The 21,868-nt window shown below is 36.6% G+C and overlaps 1 protein-coding gene across 5 annotated transcripts in view; it reads right to left on the bottom strand.

The window, feature by feature from the left end:
• The window catches only part of ogdha (oxoglutarate dehydrogenase a), a 37,076-nt gene extending 17,862 nt beyond the window's left edge, over positions 1-19,214 (bottom strand). The window contains exons 1-7 of one of the 5 annotated variants that reach the window (XM_051669846.1): positions 19,104-19,214; positions 16,402-16,818; positions 11,983-12,171; positions 11,024-11,126; positions 7,843-7,887; positions 460-575; positions 220-374 (exon numbers count right to left, since the gene is read on the bottom strand). In XM_051669846.1, the coding sequence (XP_051525806.1) occupies positions 220-374; positions 460-575; positions 7,843-7,887; positions 11,024-11,126; positions 11,983-12,171; positions 16,402-16,626 (833 nt within the window). In that variant the 5' untranslated portion in view covers positions 16,627-16,818; positions 19,104-19,214. The other 4 variants (XM_051669845.1, XM_051669849.1, XM_051669847.1 and 1 more) reach the window with 4 other exon arrangements.
• Positions 19,215-21,868: the final 2,654 nt, after the last annotated feature.

Genomic DNA, 21,868 nt, shown 5'->3' with positions numbered 1-21,868 from the left:
TGGTTTGTGCTACTTCCTACTTGGAAATATGCAATAGAAAGTCCCAGTATGTATGTTAGACTTTCAAAAACAAATGCTTGCATTGCCATTTTGTTTCTTCAAACATCATCTGAGCATCTGACAACAGAAAACTTCACAGTCGCAAGTCACAGAAAAAGTTTGAATCTCCCACATACAATTATAAAAGGAGGGAGTATGAAGTATGATGTGTGTGTATACCTGGTGGAGCGGACCATGCGAGCCAGCAGCGTTCTCTTCTCCTCCAGGCTGAACTGCATGATTCCAGGTCTCTCAATCTTCTGTCTGATCCACTGGCACTGGTCCAGGTCATTGATGAACATAAACTCAACCCCTATATGCTGGCAATACGCCATCTGACAAAACATCCAACATTGATTAGAAGCTGATTTTTATGACAGGTAAGAGACAACCATGAAACTGAGGCTGGTTCTCACGCACTTCCAATCGGCGGATGATTTCTCTGAGGGGAAGAGCGCTCTCGTTGCCCCCGATAAAGGTGGTGGTGGGCAAGCGGAACACTTTATCCAGATCAGACTCATCCAGCCCATAGAAACCTGACAGACCACGTCCAACCCATGCCAGAGAGAGAGGAGGACAAGAGGGGGTCAACAGAAAAGAAAAGAGACACACGACAGAAGGCCAGCACAGATGCCAGTAAGCATAAACATGAAGGAGGAATGGAAGGAAATGGAATGAAAGCAACAAATTGAAAAGGAAGAGAAGACAAATCAGTTAATGAGTAAAAACAACAAAGGGATGAAGCAGATAAATGAAACAGTAAAAAAAAAAAAAAAACCAGACAGACAGGGAGAGAAAAAAAAAACAAACCCATAAGCATATGTGAAATAAATAGGACGGATGACAGTGATCCCATGCATTATTAAAACAAGAAACATGGTGGCAGAGTGTTATAAAAAAAATAAAAAATACAACAAAAAGCACCGGACAAGGCAATAGCATTATGAATTGAAAATGAAATCAATATGATAATCAGAAAGTGGACATCATACAAATAACAAGATGGAGAAGCATGCAGGGGGTTAGTAAATTGATGGAGAAAAGTAAAAAATTGAGAGAGAATTGAAGGAGTTAGAGACAATAGAAATTTGGTTTGTAAATTATGAGTACAGAGAGGTGGAGAATTTGGTGTTTGAAATAAAAAAAAATAAAATAAAAAAAAAATGAGTGGGTTAGCAGTCTAATCAATTTCACATAGGCCTCATGCCACCTCTTCTGCTGAACACGAACAAAGATTTTTAGGAGACTTTTTCAGCTCTGTAGGTCATACAATGCAAGTGAATGGTGACCAAAACTTTGAAGCTCCAAAAAGCATATTAAGGCACCATAAAAACACTCCAAAAGACTCCAGTGGTTTAATTAATGTCTTCAGAACTGATATGATAGGTGTGGGTGCATAACAGATCAATATTCAAGTCCTTTTTTACTATAAATTCTTCTCCCTGCCCAGTAGGTGGCGATATGCACAAAGAATGCAAACTGGCAAAAAAAAAAAAAAAAAGAAGAATGTTAAAGTGAAAGTGGAGATTTATAGTAAAAAAAAGGACTTAAATATTGTTTCTCACCTATACCTATCATATTGCTTCTAACGATATGGATTAAACCACTGGAGTTGTATGGATTACTTTTATGCTGCCTTTATGTGCTTTTGAACTTCAAAGTTTTGGTCACCATTCACTTGCATTATATGGACCTACAGAGCTGAAATATTCTTCTAAAAATCTTCATTTGTGTTCTGCTGAAGAAAGAATGAGGGTGAGTAAATGATGAGAGAATTTTCATTTTTGGGTGAACTAACCCTTTAATGCTCTGATATTTACAAAGCATTTTTCACAGAGATGAAGTAAAACTTGGAATTGTAACAATGACACTAGTAATTAAAAGTAGTTTTAAATACCACAACATTTGAGTTTTCATCCTGGTAGAATATTTTAGTCTTTAAATATCAAATACCAATAATTTCTCTGAATGATTAATTTAACATATTTGGACAATTGTGGTACAGTGTGAGTTAATTCCATAAATGAACAGATACAATCTGATTGTAATGGCAATACAGTACCTACAGTACATAAGCAAACATGCTATAATCATACTCCTGTCATGCATTAGGATGTATGTACAGTGGTACTGTAAGGTCATAAGTGTCCAATGGGCTTGTAAAAAGAGGCAGCCCTACACCTCAAGGCACATGAGTGGGTGTGTTAGACATCTCAAAAAGCTCAGAGTGTTACTATGTGCGCAAATGAGAGCAAGAGAAAGAGAGAGCACAGGGATAGAGGGAAAAATAACTTTTCTCTAAATGTGTGCTGTGAATATGGTGGTGTTTGTGTGTGTGTGAACAAGAACATCCAAACTGAAAAAGTAGACTAGACTTCAACTGCCACATACAGCCCGTCTTTCCCCAGATCTGAAGCAAGAGCACAGCAAAGCCACCCAAAAGCACTTTACACTAAATAACCTCCCCAAAAAACACCAGATCTTGAGCAGAAGCATTCCTAACCATAAACAAAATGCTCATATACACTGCCGGCCAAAGTTTGGAATAATGTACAGATTTTGCTGTTTCGGAAGGAAATTGGTACTTTAATTCACCAAAGTGGCATTCAGTTGATCACAAAGTATAGTCAGGACATTACTGATGTAAAATACAGCATCATCACTATTTGAAAAAAGTCATTTTTGATCAAATCTAGACAGGCCCCATTTCCAGCAGCCATCACGCCAACACCTTATCCTTGAGTAATCATACTAAATTGTAAATTTGGTGCTAGAAAATAACTTGCCATTATATCAAACACAGTCGAAAGCTGTTTGGTTCGTTAAATGAAGCTTAACATTCTCTTTGTGTTTGTTTTTGAGTTGTCACAGTATGCAATAGACTGGCATGTCTTAAGGTCAATATTAGGACAAAAATGGCAAAAAAGAAACAGCTTTCTCTAGAAACTCATCAGTCAATCACTGTTTTGAGGAAAGAAGGTTATACAATGCTTGAAATTGCCAAAAAACTGAAGATTTCATACAAAGGTGTACTCTACAGTCTTCAAAGACAAAGGATAACTGGCTCTAACAAGGACAGAAAGAGATGTGGAAGGCCAGATGTACAACTAAACAAGAGGATAACTACATCAGAGTCTCTAGTTTGAGAAATAGACACCTCACATGTCCTCAGCTGACAGCTTCATTGAATTCTACACGCTCAACACCAGTTTCATGTACAACAGTAAAGAGAAGACTCAGGGGTGCAGGCCTTATGGGAAGAATTGCAAAGAAAAAAACACTTTTGAAACAGAAAAAGAAAAAGAAAAGGTTAAAGTGGGCAAAGAAACACAGACATTGGACAACAGATAATTGGAAAAGAGTGTTATGGATCTTAACCCCACTGAGCTTTTGTGGGATCAGCTAGACTGTAAGGTGTGTGAGAAGTGCCCGACAAGACAGCCACATCTATGGCAAATGCTACAGGAAGTGTGGGGTGAAATGTCACCTGAGTATCTGGACAAACTGACATCTAGAATAACAACGATCTGTAAAGCTGTCATTGCTGCACATGGAGGATTTTTTGATGAGAACTCTTTGAAGTAGTTTTTTTTTTTTTTCTAATTGTAATAGTAATTTTTCACGTTATTAATGTCCTGACTATACTATGTTATCAGTTGAATGCCCCTTTAGTGAATAAAAGTAACAATTTCTTTCCATAAGAGCAAAATCTGTACATTATTCCAAACTTTTAGCCGCTGGTGTACATATTCCATCCAAACAACCACTGAATTAAGAAAAGGAACAATTTATAAATGTTTGTGTATATAATGACATGTTTGGAACTGGATTACAGCAACACTTTGTGGAATGGAGCATCTTTTAAGCTTTATCTTTTAACTATTAATTCTGGGTTATTTTAAACTTAAGTTCTGTGTGTGGCATGCTGTCAATTACCACAGATATAAATTTCTACTTGTACCTCAGTTTGTATAAATGAATGTTTAAATAATTTGCAACAATACATTTATAATGGAAGACTAGCAGGCAAGCGGAAAGTACCGCTAATAACCATTTAAAATATGCAACAATCACGCTGCATTTAACAGTAACACTTCTAAAAAAAAATAAGTAAACAAACATTAAAAGGGGAAATTATCTTTTTGAAGTTCTGCATTTAAGAGTGCTATAGTTTCTCTGTTGAACTGTGAAAAAGTAATTGCCATATAGGCGTTAAAACACTGTGTGCGCGATTCCAGATATTACAGAAGTGTGACAGTATTCATGTAGAGAGCCATTCACTAAAGCACCAGCATAACAGACAGACTGTTTTGGCTTTAAGCACTCATGACACAGGCAATGAAGGATCTCTTAAGTCTTATAGGCTCATTTAAATGCTGCCAACACAATGCTATGCAGAAACAGGCATCAAATATACATCACTCTTACTATTTGATATGGACAGCTGTTGAGAGCATTTGAATTACCCTTTTCAAAATTACAGGTTTGAGAAATTTCAGCAAAGTGAAATTTCGACTCTGTAAAGCAAGGTAAAGAAATAGAGATGTACGTTCAAATCCTCCACGCTCTTTAAACATATCTTACTCTCAAATTGATTACTAATACTCAAACAAAAACAGCAGCAAATACAGAAATAATTACAATCACTATAATCATTACATTACTATTATAAAATGCTTAATCACTTTTTTAAACTACTCACAAAACTTGTTAGTGCCCTCTATGCTCAGCTAAAATAAAAAGCATACGAACATGCAAAAAAAAAAGTCCAGCTGAAGCATTTAGATTTACTCTAAATCTCTAGTTCTTCTTTTACAATTTCTATTCATTCCTAATAAAATAATTTTCTTAACTTATAACATACATACTACTCTAATATACATCAATTAAAAATATTCAGTCAATTGAATAATGAAACAATTTTATTGAAAAGTATATAGCTAACATGCCTGTTAAGTAGCTTTTGGTGCACATAACTGCACTATCCTAGTTTCTAGACCTGATCATCCAGTCATGGTTAGATCCATTCCTTTGTTTCTTTGGATGATTCAGGTGGTTACTCACAAATTTGATACATAATTTTCCCGATGTTAATGTAGTTCATTTAGTGCTGTACTATGGAGTCATTAATACTAAAATACAACTTGTACTTTTCTGGCCAACTCTGTATTGCATTCCTTGTTATTGTTTGCACGTACAGTTGAAGTCAGAAGTTTACATACGCCTTAGCCAAATACATTTAATCTCAGTTTTTCACAATTCCTGACATTTAATCATAGAAAACATTTCCTGTCTAAGGTCAGTTAGGATCACTACTTTATTTTAAGAATGTGAAATGTCTGAATAATAGTAGAGAGAATTATTTATTTCAGCTTTTATTTCTTTCATCACATTCCCAGTGGGTCAGAAGTTTACATACACTTTGTTAGTATTTGGTAGCATTGCCTTTAAATTGTTTAACTTGGGTCAAACGTTTTGGGTAGCCTTCCACAAGCTTCTCACAATAAGTTGCTGGAATTTTGGCCCATTCCTCCTGACAGAACTGGTGTAACTGATTCAGGTTTGTAGGTCTCCTTGCTCACACACGCTTTTTCAGTTCTGCCCACAAATTTTCTATCGGATTGAGGTCAGGGCTTTGTGATCCAATACCTTGACTTTGTTGTCCTTAAGCCATTTTACTACAACTTTGGAGGTATGCTTGGGGTCGTTGTACATTTGGAAGACCCATTTGCGACTGAGCTTTAACTTCCTGGCTGATGTCTTGAGATGTTGCTTCAATATATCCACATAATTTTCCTTCCTCATGATGCCATCTATTTTGTGAAGTGCACCAGTCCCTCCTTCAGCAAAGCACCCCCACAACATGATGCTGCCACCCCCATGCTTCACGGTTGGGATGGTGTTCTTCGGCTTGCAAGCCTCACCCTTTTCCCTCCAAACATAATGATGGTCATTATGGCCAAACAGTTCAATTTTTGTTTCATCAGACCAGAGGACATTTCTCTAAAATGTGAGATCTTTGTCCCCATGTGCACTTGCAAACTGTAGTCTGGCTTTTTATGCCAGTTTTGGAGCAGTGGCTTCTTCCTTGCTGAGCAGACTTTCAGGTTATGTCAATATAGGACTCATTTTACTGTGGATATAGATACTTGTCTACCAGTTTCCTCCAACATCTTCACAAGGTCCTTTGCTGTTGTTCTGGGATTGATTTGCACTTTTCGCACCAAACTACGTTCATCTCTAGGAGACAGAATGCGTCTCCTTCCTGAGCGGTTTGATCCTACGTGGTCCCAGGGTGTTTATACTTGCATACTATTGTTTGTACAGATGAACGTGGTACCTTCAGGCATTTGGAAATCGCTCCCAAGGATGAGCCAGACTTGTGGAGGTCCACAATTTTTTTTCTGAGGTCTTGGCTGATTTCTTTTGATTTTCCCATGATGTCAAGCAAAGACGCACTGAGTTTGAAGGTAGGCCTTAAAATACATCCACAGGTACACCTCCTATCAGAAGGTAATTGGCTAATTGCCAAAAGGCTTGACATCATTTTCTGGAATTTTCCAAGCTGCTTAAAGGCACAGTTAACTTAGTGTATGCAAACTTCTGACCCACTGGAATTGTGATATAGTCAATTAAAAGTGAAATAATCTGTCTGTAAACAATTGTTGGAAAAATTACTTGTGTCATGTACAAAGCAGATGTCCTAAACAACTTGCCAAAACTATAGTTTGCTAATATGAAACCTGTGGAGTGGTTAAAAAATTAGTTTTAATGACTTCAAACTAAGTGTATGTAAACTTCTGACTTCAACTGTAACTTATGATGAATGCTTGTGTGTTGGTATTCCTTACTTGTAAGTCTCTTTAGATAAATGAATACATGCTAAAATATATTACCATTAGCACTGCCCAAGTTAACTTAAGTTTAATGATGTTATATTTGACACAATTAAAGTATTTAGCGATTTATTCATTATTTTGTTTTTTCTCCTCACAAGAGGAGCTGAACACATTAAAGCTGAATGGACATAATTTTTTCGAGGAACAAATATTTATGATGCAAATTACAGAAAATGAAAAAAATTGTTCAAAGCCCTAAAAAATATAAAACTTCTTTATCATGATTTAAGAACACTGAAATAGTACTAGAATGCTATTAGAAATAATGGAAAAACCACAAACTGAGAATATACAGAACAGTTCTAGGTGTTTTTTCTGGGTGTCTTTGATTTTGATTTATGATTTGTTTTAGCAATAAAAGCTTTAGGCCTTTCGAGCTAAAAGCTCAACAGACTACTATACACCCATTTATTCTACTGCATACAGTATCTATTCTACAGCTAAAGAAAGTTAGTCCATTTGAGCACAAAGGTGTTCAGCATTTTCACAACGGTGTGTTTAACAAATTTAAAATCATGTTTAAAACTAAAAACTATAGGGTTGGTAAAGATTCACTAGAATGTTTTCATGTTCACAGTCTCTCTGTTCTAATCATTCAATTATTTCTATTTTGAGAGAGATGATTCATATAGGTTACAGCTGCCAAAAAACACAAAAGAACATTACAAATATTTTCAAACTCTGTAAATTCTTCAAATTTTGGGATTTTTTTTTTCCTCCCCTACAAACACATTTATATGATCATCCTACAAAAAAGGGCACAAAATCAAATGGCTACCAAGCTGACTAAAACTGCCAAAATCACACACAAAGAATAAGAAAAAGCCACTAAAAACTACTACGGCAACTAAAAACCTAGCATTTAATAGCAAGAGGCAAATAATTGCATGTTATCAAAGCCTACCTCCAATGGTTAGAGCACTTAGACGTTTCTTGACATGTGTAAGGTCTGTAGAGGCAGTAACAGGGGGGAAAAATCCAGCGGGAGTTAGTGATTCCCAAACCCTTACATGGCCAATCCCAAAGAGAGAGACAATGAACAAATCTGCATAACAGACATTATGTTGCAGTACATAGAACCAGCATTAATGAAATGCAGATGAAAAAAAAAAACAAAAAAAAAAGTGATGTGAACACTACCATCTAATTCTAGATTCAATATATAATACAACCTTCTTCCACTAAATCACACCAGGCACCAAACCAAGCATTTGCTCGAAGCCACTTAAATCAACACTGTAGCAAATCATCAATCACAGCTCCAAGGCCTATGATACGTCACAGCTAATGTGACTGCAGCAGACAAAGCTTAAAATAAGTCCCACACAGTGCCAGGCAGAGACTAGTCCCCTGAGAGGGGGAATAAATACATCAAAAGAAAATGCTTATTTACCTTAAAGAGTTTATAATTCTATACTTTTGTAGTATGTATTTTCCTCTGAAGTCCACTTATAACGTAAGGGGTAGAGGTCGACCAAGAGTGGATTTTGTTGGTACCGATAACTAAGGTGGTGGGAAAGGCCAATAACTGATTAATCGGCTGAAAGTTTTTTTTAAATGGATTTATAGAATGTTAAAAAAAAAAGAAAATCTTATACTTTCCTTACTATGATAGGCACAGATAAAGAGTCCTAAATGAATAAAATCCCAGATGCAGATTATTGTGCAACCAAAATCCCCAAAATAACCAGAAAAAAATGAAGATTTGGTACATAATGCTTATAAGTATAAAGAAGCCAAAACACACCGGGGACTCTTATTTTGAAATGCCGAAATTATGAAAAAATTATCGCCAACTGTCACCATAGATTTTTGCCAATAACGATAGTTCCAAAAAGCAACCTTCACGATGATTACTCAGTAAAACCGATATATCGGTCTACCTCTAGTAAGGGGGTATTTACACATGGTCACTTCATGTATTTTCACTGATCGGATAACTGTCAGATCATGAAAAGACCCAGTGCAAATGCCGTCCAAGACGAACTCGACATGGATAGTAACCTAACCACTTAAAACCACGCATACAAGACGTGACTTCAAGTGTAAATGCATCTGGATGTTCAGGCCACATAATTAAACTTTACTCCTCCTAAATGGGAACTAAGTCAGCAACCTGAAATTGCAGCACAAAACAGTAGACATAGTAAAAGACATTCGTTTTTATGAGCCACGTAAAGTACAGCAAAATTACTTAGCCCAGCATTACTATCATCATGGAAATGAACTGTTATATTTGCATATCACCTAGATATTATATTTGCATGGGAATAGAAGATCAGATCTCTATCCGTTTTGCGGAGACACATTTATGTGGCCTAGTGTAAATGCAATGTGCAAATTTATTTCAAAGAGCAAAGAAAACTTCCACATTCCAAAAGTTTCCACATGTCCTCTTAAGCACTGATCACACAAGCTCATTCCTACATACAGCACAACTGAAATCAACATTCTGCCATCATGTCCATTATACACACACACACACACACAGGAACTGCAGAGTGAAAAATCACATCAAATATGCCTTGAAAGCACTGGTTCAAAATTTTAAACATTAAGGATAATTGCATTATTAGTACAATGACTCTTAATGTATTATTGTAGTTTATGGATTGAGAAATTAGTTATGTATAAATCTATTTAACTAAGTACAGGAATCAGCGATATCTACAGATAATCGTTAGCTTTAAACACTTACAAGTTTCCTCTTTGGCAGTTTGTATTTAGTGTATGTAGAGCTAATTAGATTTATCTGCTATAAGGGACCAAATATTAGATTACTGTGGATAAATCTGTTATACATGAGATGTCTGTGTTGTGGCTGTATTTTGTGTGTGTGTGCCTATGTTTATGTCTGAGGAAATAAAGAAGTCTACAGCTATTAGAACATCAGGGTTAGTAAAGCTTAGCAGTATAGGAGGACAGAGAGAAACTTTTATCATTTTACATTTAGTCAATTTAAAGCGTCCGTGTCCAGTTCGAACATCAAATAATCTCACTGCCAAACAACTGCAGAATTGTAGACAAATTCTTTATACAACTTTAGTCATTTTTATGGCAATGAACCTTTAGCAATGGCAATTGGCAATGCAAAATGCTGCATTCTGTGTAACTAGTAATTACTATAATTTACAGAAATAACACTTAACTATACTATACCCCAACAGATTTTAAGAAAAGTGGCTCTATCCTAAAAAAATCCTTGCACTTACATAGACTACATAAAGGCTGGAGCAGAAGAAGCTGACTCTTTCTGGTGTCAAGCAAAATAGTAATATGAAATTATGTCATATCTTAACATTAAACATGGAAATAAAATTCAATAGTATCCAAAAAATTGCTTCTCTGAAATGTACATCCCCACTTAGTGCTAAGCCAAAATATATGCCAAATTTAATTGACACAAATGAAAATGGGGCAGTGACGAATCGTTTTTGAGAGACTTCTAACACCTCTTTTTGACAGTGTCTCTAATGTAATGTTGGGCCATGATGGATACATAGTCTAAAAATGTAAAATGACATAACTTCTTGAAACTAACTGGTACCAAATGAAGCCTAGCCTCTCCAGCACGAATCCTTCAGAAGTTAGCAAAAGTGTGCAGAAAATAGAAAGTGTGTGTTTAACTGCAATTTTAAAAATAATAAGCAAGCCAAGTCTCGTAAGTTGAACAGAACAGAGTGCGACTTTCAAGATTTCCAGCAACCTCAAGCTTGATATGGTACTGTACGGAAAGGGGTAGAGCAGCTATCTTATGTAGATTGAGGGTTTGGCCCATTTGTGGAAGCCGAATAATGTTTTGCGGTAGACTGCTGCTGCCCTTCTCGTCATAGCAAATCAAGAATCACCACAGTCAGTCTACAGAAAAAAAAAAAAGTCTAAAACTGCATTCCAGGCAAGTTGATTGGTTTCTTCACCAATTTCCAATTTGCCAATTTGTCACATCAGCTAACATTTTGAATACACAATGAAGGTAGAGCTGAGATTCAATCATCAACCTTCATGGAAAGCAGTTCTGACAAACCAGAGTCCAGTCAGCAACCTGAACAGTATGTAAGGTTTGACGGTCATTGATAACTTCTCACCGAGTTTATCCGATGATGTTATAATGTCAGTGGGAACGCACGAATCCAGATCAGCGTCCATAATTCCAAGGGGGTCCAGCTGAGCCACATGGTGACCACGTATCTACAGGAGACAAGAGGTCCCCCCACAAACATGGGAGCCGAACGCAAAACCATCCACAAGGGAAAGATATAGAATGGGGGGGAGGACAGAAGAGGCAGTGCAGAATAGCAGGAGATGACAAAGAAAGTGTGATTGAAGATGGAATGAAGTGTCGGTGTAGGGGCAGGGGGGATTAAGTGGTGAAAAACCAGGGAAAGAGGAAATAGGAGAGAGAGAGATAAAGGGAAGGGGGAAAGCGACAATCACACAAAACAGGCTCATTAATGGTGGTCTGTCGAGATGTAGGTCACAGAAAACATTTCTCACCAACATGTTGGTACCCAATAGCTACTGGGGCCTCATCAAAATTTACACAACTGATGCCAAGAGGGTCGAGGTTTGCATTGTGATGCCCCATTACCTGGAAACAAGGCAACAGCAGTCACAAGACATGAGGAGTTCACTAAGCAGATCCCACGACGGTGATATTTAGCCATTTTTTCACGAGAACAGACCAGTGTCACAAACATATGATTTCAAAAGATGCAACCAAAACTTGGTATTGCACAATTTGGTATCATAAACCAAACGGTGGGATCTGCTTAGTGAGTGTTCTCCATAAACCTCAAATATTGTCAAAAGCCAATATTTTGCATTTAAAATAAACTTACCGGTACATAAAAAAAATAAAAATAAAAAATAAAAAAAAACACCAAATACACAGACAGATCTCTTACCTTGTGAAAAATTCAAGCTGCAAACTCATTAAAGGCAGCACTGAGATCTCAATATCAAAGTCAAGCCTATGTTTTACATAGAATATGTTTTTATAAAATAACAAATGCACAGATATTTTTAGCTTGTGGAATGTTTGTACCTGATATGCCCTGATGAGGGACTGGACTGCCAGATGGTCCTCCACCAGCTTCTCCACATTCGGCTGAGCCCCCACCAGAGACTGGGCATGAGCAAGTCCAGCCAGACTCTTTCCCAGTGGAGGAGGACTCTGATAGGCTGTACCTGGTGGGGCACCAGCATTAGCATTCCTGAAGAAAATGTCCCAAGACTAGAGGACGAAAGGAGAGTTTGAGTTTTAGTCTCTCTGGGTAATGAGACATCAAATACTGTAGCTACAATCTGCAATTACTGGAAAAACAGACAAACTTAATTGAATAAAGTTATATTAATAATGTTTTTTACAATCTGATAAAGTAGCCAAAAATCTGGGATGCAAATTCAAACCCCATGTAGGGGTATCACCATTGAACCATTAAAGCAAACCACACGCATGCCACAAATTTTGTCTTTAGCACACTATGTGTACAGTACACAGACAGCACAGACTGTCTGGGTACAGCCTATTTGTTTTTTGTTTTGTTTTTTAGATGTGTACAGTCCTCATCTTTGCACGTGATCAGTGGACACACCTGACGTTGGCGGAGCTAAAAGATTATAACAAAGCAGTTGTAGTATGCATACATTGAAAGCATCTGTATGGCCCCTTGGTAAAAAAAAAAAAAAAAAAAAAAAAAAAAAGATACTTTGAAAAGCTGAGTGCTTGACCACGCTCGAGATGGCATGGGATGCAGAAAAACAAAGTATACCCTAGCTTTTACACAGTGTTCTAATAGTGTAAGTGACAAGTGATATGTTAAGAAAACGAATCTGCAAAGGCATTCCAAAAACGACAATTAAAATCCTGTAACTGCAATAACAAAAAACAAAAAAAAAAAGGCAGTCTGAACATGCATATCACACCACTTGTCAGAGAATGTTATATGATCCCTGAAAATCATCCACATCTTAGACAGTCAAGTTATCTGTGAAACTGTACAACTAAATAATGCAACAGTAATGTTAAGATTCATGTGCATGTGGAATGTTACATGACAGAAACTCTGACTTAGACTGGATTAATACTGCAACCAAGCTATTTTTCAGTTACATTCACAAAGGGCTTCACCAGTGGTATAAAATGTGTGGAGGTCTACACAATTTTGCTTGGGTTCACCTACAGCCTTTCCATCATCATGAGCACAGCTGACATTATAGACACATCTTACAATTAATTTAGGCTACTACACAGCTAACTGAGACTCAAAATGTGCTCGACTTAGATCTGGTGTTGCTGAGATTGCACCACAGCAAACGTCAGCCAACAAAGCTGCATTTTTTTCCAACTGGACCATTGGAAATTTGTGAAATTTGTAATGATATTTTGGCACTGCAGCCCTAAAATAAAAATCAATCATAACTGAGCCGGAGCTTTACAATTCCTTTCACATTCAAACAAACTCTAGAATATTTTAAAGCATGTTTAATTTCATACACAAAATGTTAAGTTACGTTGACGTTACGTTAATATGTCTCTTTTGTCTTATACTGACACAAATTAATCTGATTAGTCATCAGCGATAATATAATCATCAAGGTCTTGTCAGTTGGTGATGGTGAAGCCTTTTCAAATGCTTATGAAATGTGTGCTAATCAAGAGGATTATAAAGATCTTATTTACACACATTCACATGAATCAAATGTGTACTTTACACAATGATGCAGAGTTCACATATGATCTTTTGCTTAAAGATACTGCATTTTGCTTGCACTGACCTCACTGTGGTGACACCATTAATAACTATCAGCAGATGTGGGTTGACATTGTGCTGATGTGTCAAATTAAAGGTACTAAATAAACCCAAACCCTAAAGAGAGGTTCACAATTTAGAGGCACAAACAGCCCAGACAGATCACTGAAAACACAATGTTCCCACACCTTTTGCTCAATGAATTTCCATTACTTTTTCCAGTCGACCACGATTACTGGATAAGGATATTGTAAAAATCATTTCATAGAGATTGCTGGAGAAGATTTACATTTATACATCAGGTACCAATCCTTAGAATTAATACATTTAAAAGATTACACATATATGTGTTCAAATGCCTCCAATAAGAAAAACAATTTGATTATTAGTTTGAGAAAAAAAGTGATCTGTGTGTTATCAGAGATGAAATCTGTATTTACCAACAAGTAGATACAAAAAGGCTATATTTACTATTCAATTTTCCATGACTACTTCATGGCTTTTAGGATTCTTTATTTTTTATTTCCATGGCTTCTTTAGGCCTGGAAATCTTATAAAATTTCTTGACATTTCTAGATTTTCCACAACTGTGGTGGTAACACTGAATGCAACACAATATGGATTACAAATTACTGAGCCAAATATATTCAACTCTTTAACAAATCTTCCTACTGTTAGTGAAGAAAAGGGGCATCACAGGTTATCAATTTAAAATTAGCGATTGAGGTTTACAATAATCCTGGATTTAGATAAAAGCAAAATTTCTGGAATCCTGGGTTAATCCGGATCTTAGATCCAGAAACCACAGCAATGTTTGGAATAAAAAGCAAAACAACAACATTTACATTTCCCCATTTAAAAAAAAAAAAAAAATAAAAAAAACTGATTTCATTCAGATGGGCAAAAAGATAATTACTATTAAAGGAATAGTTCACCCAAAAATGAACATTTGCTGATAATTTACTCACCCTCAGGCCATCCAAGGTGCATATGACATTCTTTCTTCATCAGAACAGGATTTAAGAAATGTAGGATATTATTAGATATAGGAAAGCATCCCAGGTTTTTAAGCTTCATCCAATGCAGGTGAATGGACACCAATTTTTGATGGTTCAAAAAGCACACTAAGTCAGCATCAAAGAAATCCACACGACTTCAGTCAATTAAGTAATGTCTTCTGAAGTTAATCGATACGTTTGTGTGAAAAACGAATCACTAGTTAAAGCGTTTTTAACTTTAAATCAGCACTTCTGCCATCTCTCTGTAGCTGTATGAATAGCTCTCACGTGAAGTACGTTCCTCTGTGGTAAACAGTGCAGAACTTCTGAATTCTTGCGTGAACATGCCAACGTGATGACGTCACGCGACAGTCACGTGAGGCATTGAGTGTTTACAGTAAGTGATCTTTTAAAGTTAATACAGTTTTAATTAACGATTAGTTTTTCACACAACGTATCGTTTCAATCAGACATTACTTGATCGGCTGGAGTCGTGTGGATTTCTTTGATGCTGACTAATTGTGCTTTTTGGACCGTCAGAAACTGGTGTCCATTCACTTGCACTGGATGAAGCTAAAAACCTGGGATGCTTTCCTAAAAATTTTCATTTTTGGGTGAACTATTCCTTTAAGAGGGAACTGGACTGGTCCAGTTATACAGGAATCAGAGATTAAAAGACATTTCTAACAATATATCAATCAGACTGATGAATATGGTTCACAGAATTAAAAAATGCAACACAATTTTCTTGATCTTATTACACAAAACCTGAACCTACTTCAAAAAAATATATATGCCAGAGAGAAAGAGGGGGGAATATCTGGGCACAGAAAGGTGGATTCTATTAGTGAGCAAAATATTAACCCAAGATACTCTGGACCTTGTCCTCACTTTTAAACTATAAAAGGGGTTATTATAATTGGAAAGTTATTATATACAGTAAAAGGTTATTAGGATTGAAGTAAGAGAAAACAGCAACTAAATGCACATAATGAAGCAACCTTATGTCAGTGCGTCACGCTCCCATGACTGCTCTAAAAATACTGCAGGATCCCAGTAATGTGACCTTACACATACAGGTTGCCAGCGTCTGTAGACAGTAGGCCTGCACAATTATGACGAAAATCATAATTGTCGATTATTTCCCTTGATAATTTAATTGCGATTAGCCTAATGAAATTTACAATAAAACAGTTATTTTGTGTGGGGTATCTGTGCACCACATTCTTACACATCCAAAACTAGCAGAGAACTGTGTTCCTGCATTAATTCAATGCTGTCAAATACTGTACCTCAATGAGTGTGTTCACATACAAGAAAACCGCATTTACGAGAGATCTGAAATCATTGGATTATTCTCTGCTTCTGATGTCAAAACGTAAAAAGTAATGCGTACACACAACACTTGCACACACTGGTTAAATCAGTAAGAACGAACAGATATAAACTTGGGCCATTTATTGGTCGAACACTAATTGTAATCTTGATTATTTATTCAATTAATTGTGCTGCCCTAGTAGAAAGTGAATTTGTAAACTTGGGCTGGGATATTTTCTGGCATTGCTGTGAATATCCATAAAACATCCATGTGTTGGCACACACCATATGGATAAAACAGACAGGAGGACATAAGAGTGCCCACTGACACCACCGAAAGAGAGGTCTCTTCATTTCTTCTTCTCATAATCCACCTGCATGTCCTTTGGCTCTTACCTTGTGCACACTCTTGGGATTCTCCAACCATGCATAGTACATCTCCTCAACATAGTTAGAGCTCGTTCCATTCAGAAATGGCTCTGCGGCCACCGGTGCCGTGTAGCACCTGAGTGGCTGAAACGTCCTTGGTGTGGCCGCTGGCCTCTGCTGTGAAAAGCTTTTAGCAGTCTGTGAGGCAGTGACAGGCCGAAGCCGTGCCGCACAAGTCCTTAAGCGGTGCATCGCAGTCTATTGAACGAGCGCCACCCGCACTCACAAACACAACAGTGCGAGTTGTCGGTTGTCCCCAGCTCCACCACAAAAAAAGACAAGAGTCACTTCTTTTGCCCAGACGGAAAAGGCCTTTGAATTTACTGTAAGAAATGGACACGTTCCAGATGGCCTTGGCCTTTATCTCTCTCTGCGTTTTGGACTCTGGAAAAAATGGAAAAGAAAAGTTAATTTGAGGGGTGTCAAAAAGTTGGGTTTATCTCAACATTTTAGATGGATAGACAAAGTACACAAGTAGGTAGATATTTTACTGATCCATTCAGTATAGAAGCAATTTAGTAAAGGCTGCTCTGGGAATCAAGTGTATGAAGAGATTTTAGTGCAAGAGCAACATAAACGGTTACAATCAGGTACAACATTCAACTGTAAACTTCAGAGTTGTCTCAGATTTTTAGCAAGTAATGCTACAATAAAATGCAGTCAATTGACAAGGTCTTCATATATCTCAGCTTTGATTTCATTTCTGTTTGTACAGCAAATGTGGTTTAGTGCTGTCATGGTGGTTAAACTAAGAAGGTGACATGGATTTACATGGCACTATGGCTGCTTCCAGAATCCAGACAAAGGTCAAAGAGTTATGCAAATATCTGATAAAGACCAAGAGTTCAAAACATGCCAGAAATGTTGAATAAAATATGTCAAGATACTGGTCATCAGGGTCAGAAATAAAGAGGGGTTTGAGCCAAAAATGCCCCCAAAAGTGACAAAACTGCCACTGAAATTCAAAATGTGGAAGCAGAAAATGCCCCTGTTTCTTTTTTTCTTTTCTTTTTTCTTTATTAATAACGTCTGATACAGTTCTTAAAGAAATAGTTAAAGAAAGTCATACACATCTGGGATGCCATGAGTGTAAATGATGAGTGAATTTACATTTTTGGGTGAACTATTCCTTTAATATTCTTATCACATAAAATATGATTTGATGTTGATTTATTTTTTGGGTAGGAGGAAATATTCGCAGTCTAATTATTCAGATTCAGAAGTTAACGGATTGACCTGAACTAAAAACTTTTGTCGAATGATGAAAATCAAATAATGACTTTTGAATTTCGCTTTCTGTTGACTGAATCCAAGACATGCTATATGCTCTTTTTATCTACAAGACAATAACTCTGATAACACTGGATAATGAGAGGATTTTTAGTGCTTGTACATTTGTATTTGTACGTGAGATTCAGACAGACATTTCAGCATGTTCGTTAGTAGTATGTAGCCTACAGGTGATTCAAAACATCCCCATGTTTTTGGGGATACAATTTCTTAATAGTTTTCTGTGTACAAGTACTAACAAACATGCTACATACTAATTCAGTGACGCACTAGCATTTGAAAGCGTAAAAGGCATCTTTTATCACATGGCGAATTGATAAGCAAATATCTCAGAAGATCTCCGCCTAGTTTGAAAAATAAGTAATCACAGGTGTGTAAACCACTTGTATGAACTGGGCTTATCATTTTAAACATGTTACACAACAAATCCCCCACTTCACCCTTAAGTCAATTACTCCACATGCCAATGAGTATTTCTGGCTGGCAGCATACAATTATTATTTCATGCCATGAACTTGGCAAGGATTTTTTTCCTCATAGTGGGACAAAGCATTGGCATTCCTTCCTATGTAGGGAGTGCTGATAAATGCGTCTTATTCAAGTGAAAATAAAGTAACGCTAGCTGTGCCCTGTTCAATTAAAATAAATTATCGAGACATGTCTTTAAAACTAGTATGGCCATGTGGTTTAAATGAACATGGACCCCATCTCTTCCACCACACGCCTATGTTTTGACCTTGTCTCCACGTTCCACTCCCCTTTACTGGCGAGCCTCACTTCCACTGCCCGCCCACTGAAACGCTTTTGAGCGCTCATTGGTTGACAATCATTGACCCCGCCCAACGTACATGCCTAGTGGAAGGCTAATGGAGACTCGAAGTGTCAATCATTTTGTCCTTTCACTAAACATGGGTCTTATAAAAATATTAGCAGCCTGTGCTAACCTTCAACTGAAAGGTCGATAATATAATTCGCACTGATTTCACTGATTCCCTTTAAACTTTTTCCCCATTAGTGGCGGCATTCGTTAAATAACTCTTTAATCGCTAAACATTCAAAACCTACGTATTTCTTTTGCGAACCGTTACACCCTAAGCGAGCCACGGTAATGAGCTAATTTAAGGTCAGTTCAGGAACGTAGTTTTGTAACTAAGCTGGTTAGTACCCTTTAGTTCAGCTGACAGAGAAATATCCGCTTTTATTTATCATATATGCGGTTAACTTTCTGTCACTGCAAGCACGAGCAAGCTGCCATGCTAATTTACAGTAATTCAAGTGAGGAAGAGCCTCTTCGGGCGGTTTTTGCTTAGAATGGCATGAAATCTTACCGTAAGGGCGGAGTGGAGTGCGTACACACAACAAGAAAAACGAACACTTACTCGGGTCGACAGCCGGTTCATGCACCGGAGTTGTTCACGGCTACGTTGACCCCCTGCGCTGCTAGAGAGAGTGACAGTCGCGAGCACAAGAACAGTTCCGTCATGAAAGACGTCATCCGCAGTGACGTCACATCTTGATTTCGCGCGGCATTTTTATTGTCTATTCCTAAGGTTATATATATATATATATATATATATATATATATATATATATATATATATATATATATATATATATATATATATTGTATATGCTGAAAACACTGTATATATATCAGACAGAAGCTTTCCTAATGGACGTTTTACAGTGCTTGTATTTCACTATTATGGTATGGTGGTTGTTCTAAACAAAAAAATATAAAAACAAACAAACAAAAAAAAACATTTGTTAATAATTTAATTTCAACCTAAAGTGTGATATTTATTTTTCTAATAAGAAAATTTCCGATTTTTACCTGTTTTAAGGCAAAATTACTTTAACCAGTTAAAATAACCTTTAACGGGACGTTTTGACCCATATGGGAAGAACCAGTTTTGACCTTTCACCTGAGGACTTTCTGGATGTTTTACAGCTTTAAATATTTTTTTGTATATATGAATCAAATTCTCTAAAATTTAGCCCCATACTGTTATGGGTAACAGCTTCCCCACCTGCTCCACTGGGTAGAGCATTATTCCCACAAATTGCACACTTACCACTCAAATGGGGTTTGTGCACACGCAACGGTTTTGAACCAGTAATATGTGAGTAAATAAGTTTACTAACATGGTTTTATATGGTAGGGTACAGTGGGGCTAAAGGCCCCCTAATTAAAAGACCTACTGGATGTTATTTTCTCCTAAAACATTAAATGGCAGAAATATCCATTATGCCACCTTCCTAAACCCCTGTAATACTGGAAAAAATGTTTGATATTAGTGGAAAGGAATGGATTTCTTGCTCTGAATGTGCAAAATGGCCCATTTTGTGAAACAGGCATGTACTAAAATTGTAACTCTAAAATGTTCACTGTTGATTTTCTGCAAGCAGAATAAATCATAAATTGTATTAATATAGTTTAGATAATATAAAATGCCCAAAGTGATTGAAATTAACATAAATTGAGACATCCTTTGCCAATGTTTGCAAGTTTTTTAACTTATTTTTTTAAATATTTCTTAAAAAATTGTGTTGCTCCATTTATACTTAGAATGTAGTATTTTCCTCCTATCATTATTCACTTTGGGTACACAATAAAACAGATTTTCATTAAGCGGGGTCGTTAGTGCTGTTTTACACCAATCAAGAATTGATGCATTTTGAATGGTTTCCAATTAGGGTCAAAAATTACCCAAAGAAAACAAGGAAGGTGCAGTTTCTTAAGCCAACAGGAGGATTAATATGCACTTACTGTAACACTGGAATTGCACATTGATAAAAAGAAATTTACAATGCTATGCAATAAAGTTACTAAAGAACTGAGAAAGGCCAAAGCAAAAACATTTTATTAGTATTATTTGTAAAGCTAGAGGTAACACTAAACAAATTTGGGAGCATATTAAGAAGCTAATTGGTCATCAAAACAGTTACAAGTTAAAACTGAATGGTAGTACATCGCAAAATCCATCAGAAATTGCTGAAGCTTTTAACAGATACTTTATTGACTCTTTATTGTTTATTGTTGCTGAGATTGCACAGAGTTTTATAGCTATAAATGACAGAGTACTAGTGGATGCCTCTAAACCCTTGTTCAGTCTAAGTAACTGAAGCATGATGTAATAAGGTTAATTAACTCACTTAATACCACCAAAGCCAAAGACTGCTATGGTATGGACTCTATAATGCTTAAGTCTTTCAAAGAGTCCTTGGCTTCACCAATCACAAATATCATTAACCTCTCAGTCTCTCAAGGGGTTTTTCCAGATACATGGAAAACTGCTATTGTATTGCCAATTGCCAATCTTTAAGACAGGTGACCCCCAGCTTATCAGTAACTATCGGCCTATTAGTATTCTGCCTGTTGTATCCAAGGTGGTGGAGAAGTGGGTGTCAGAACGGATAGTTTATCATTTAAACAGTTCTTTTACTTTGCATCCCATGCAATTTGGATTTAGAGCTCACCACTCCGCAGAGACTGCTACTTGTTTTGTTTTGTTTTTTTGGAAAAGATTAAATCAATGATGGATAAGGGTGGTACTGTAGGGGCTGTTTTTCTTGACCTCAGAAAGGCTTTCAACACAGTAAATCATAGAATACTTATAAACTATCTTTAATTTTTCAGCCGATTCACTTAAATGGATAGAATCATATTTAAGTGGAAGAACACAATATGTTCATAATCATAAATCCACTGTTCTTAACACCCCTACCGGTGTTCCACAAGGATCTATACTCGGACCACTTTTATTTAGTTTTTCATTAATGATCTGCCTTCTGTTTGTCCTGATGTAGAGATCCAGTTATATGCAGATGATACAGTAATTTATGCACACGGTTGCACAATAGAGCAAGCTGCTTCTAAACTTATTAGTGCGATGAGCCATATTACAACATGGCTAAACCAATCATGTCTTAAGTTAAATGTAACCAAAACTGTTGGTATGTTTTTTTTTTCAAAATGGCAATGCACTACTCCAGAGCCAGGTATAATGATATCTTGGCAAAAGTTGCAAGTTGTGACCAAGTTAAAGTTTCTGGGTGTCTGGATTTATTCTAATCTTTCCTTTAAAACTCATGTAAAAAAAAAAAATATATGCCAACAAGTTAGGTTTAATTTAGTAATTTT

The sequence above is a fragment of the Myxocyprinus asiaticus genome, chromosome 33 (assembly GCF_019703515.2).
Source record: "Myxocyprinus asiaticus isolate MX2 ecotype Aquarium Trade chromosome 33, UBuf_Myxa_2, whole genome shotgun sequence".
In the NCBI taxonomy this organism is placed as follows: domain Eukaryota; kingdom Metazoa; phylum Chordata; class Actinopteri; order Cypriniformes; family Catostomidae; genus Myxocyprinus; species Myxocyprinus asiaticus.
Note: the sequence above shows the minus strand (reverse complement) of the source record. Positions and strands in the feature narration are given on the sequence as shown.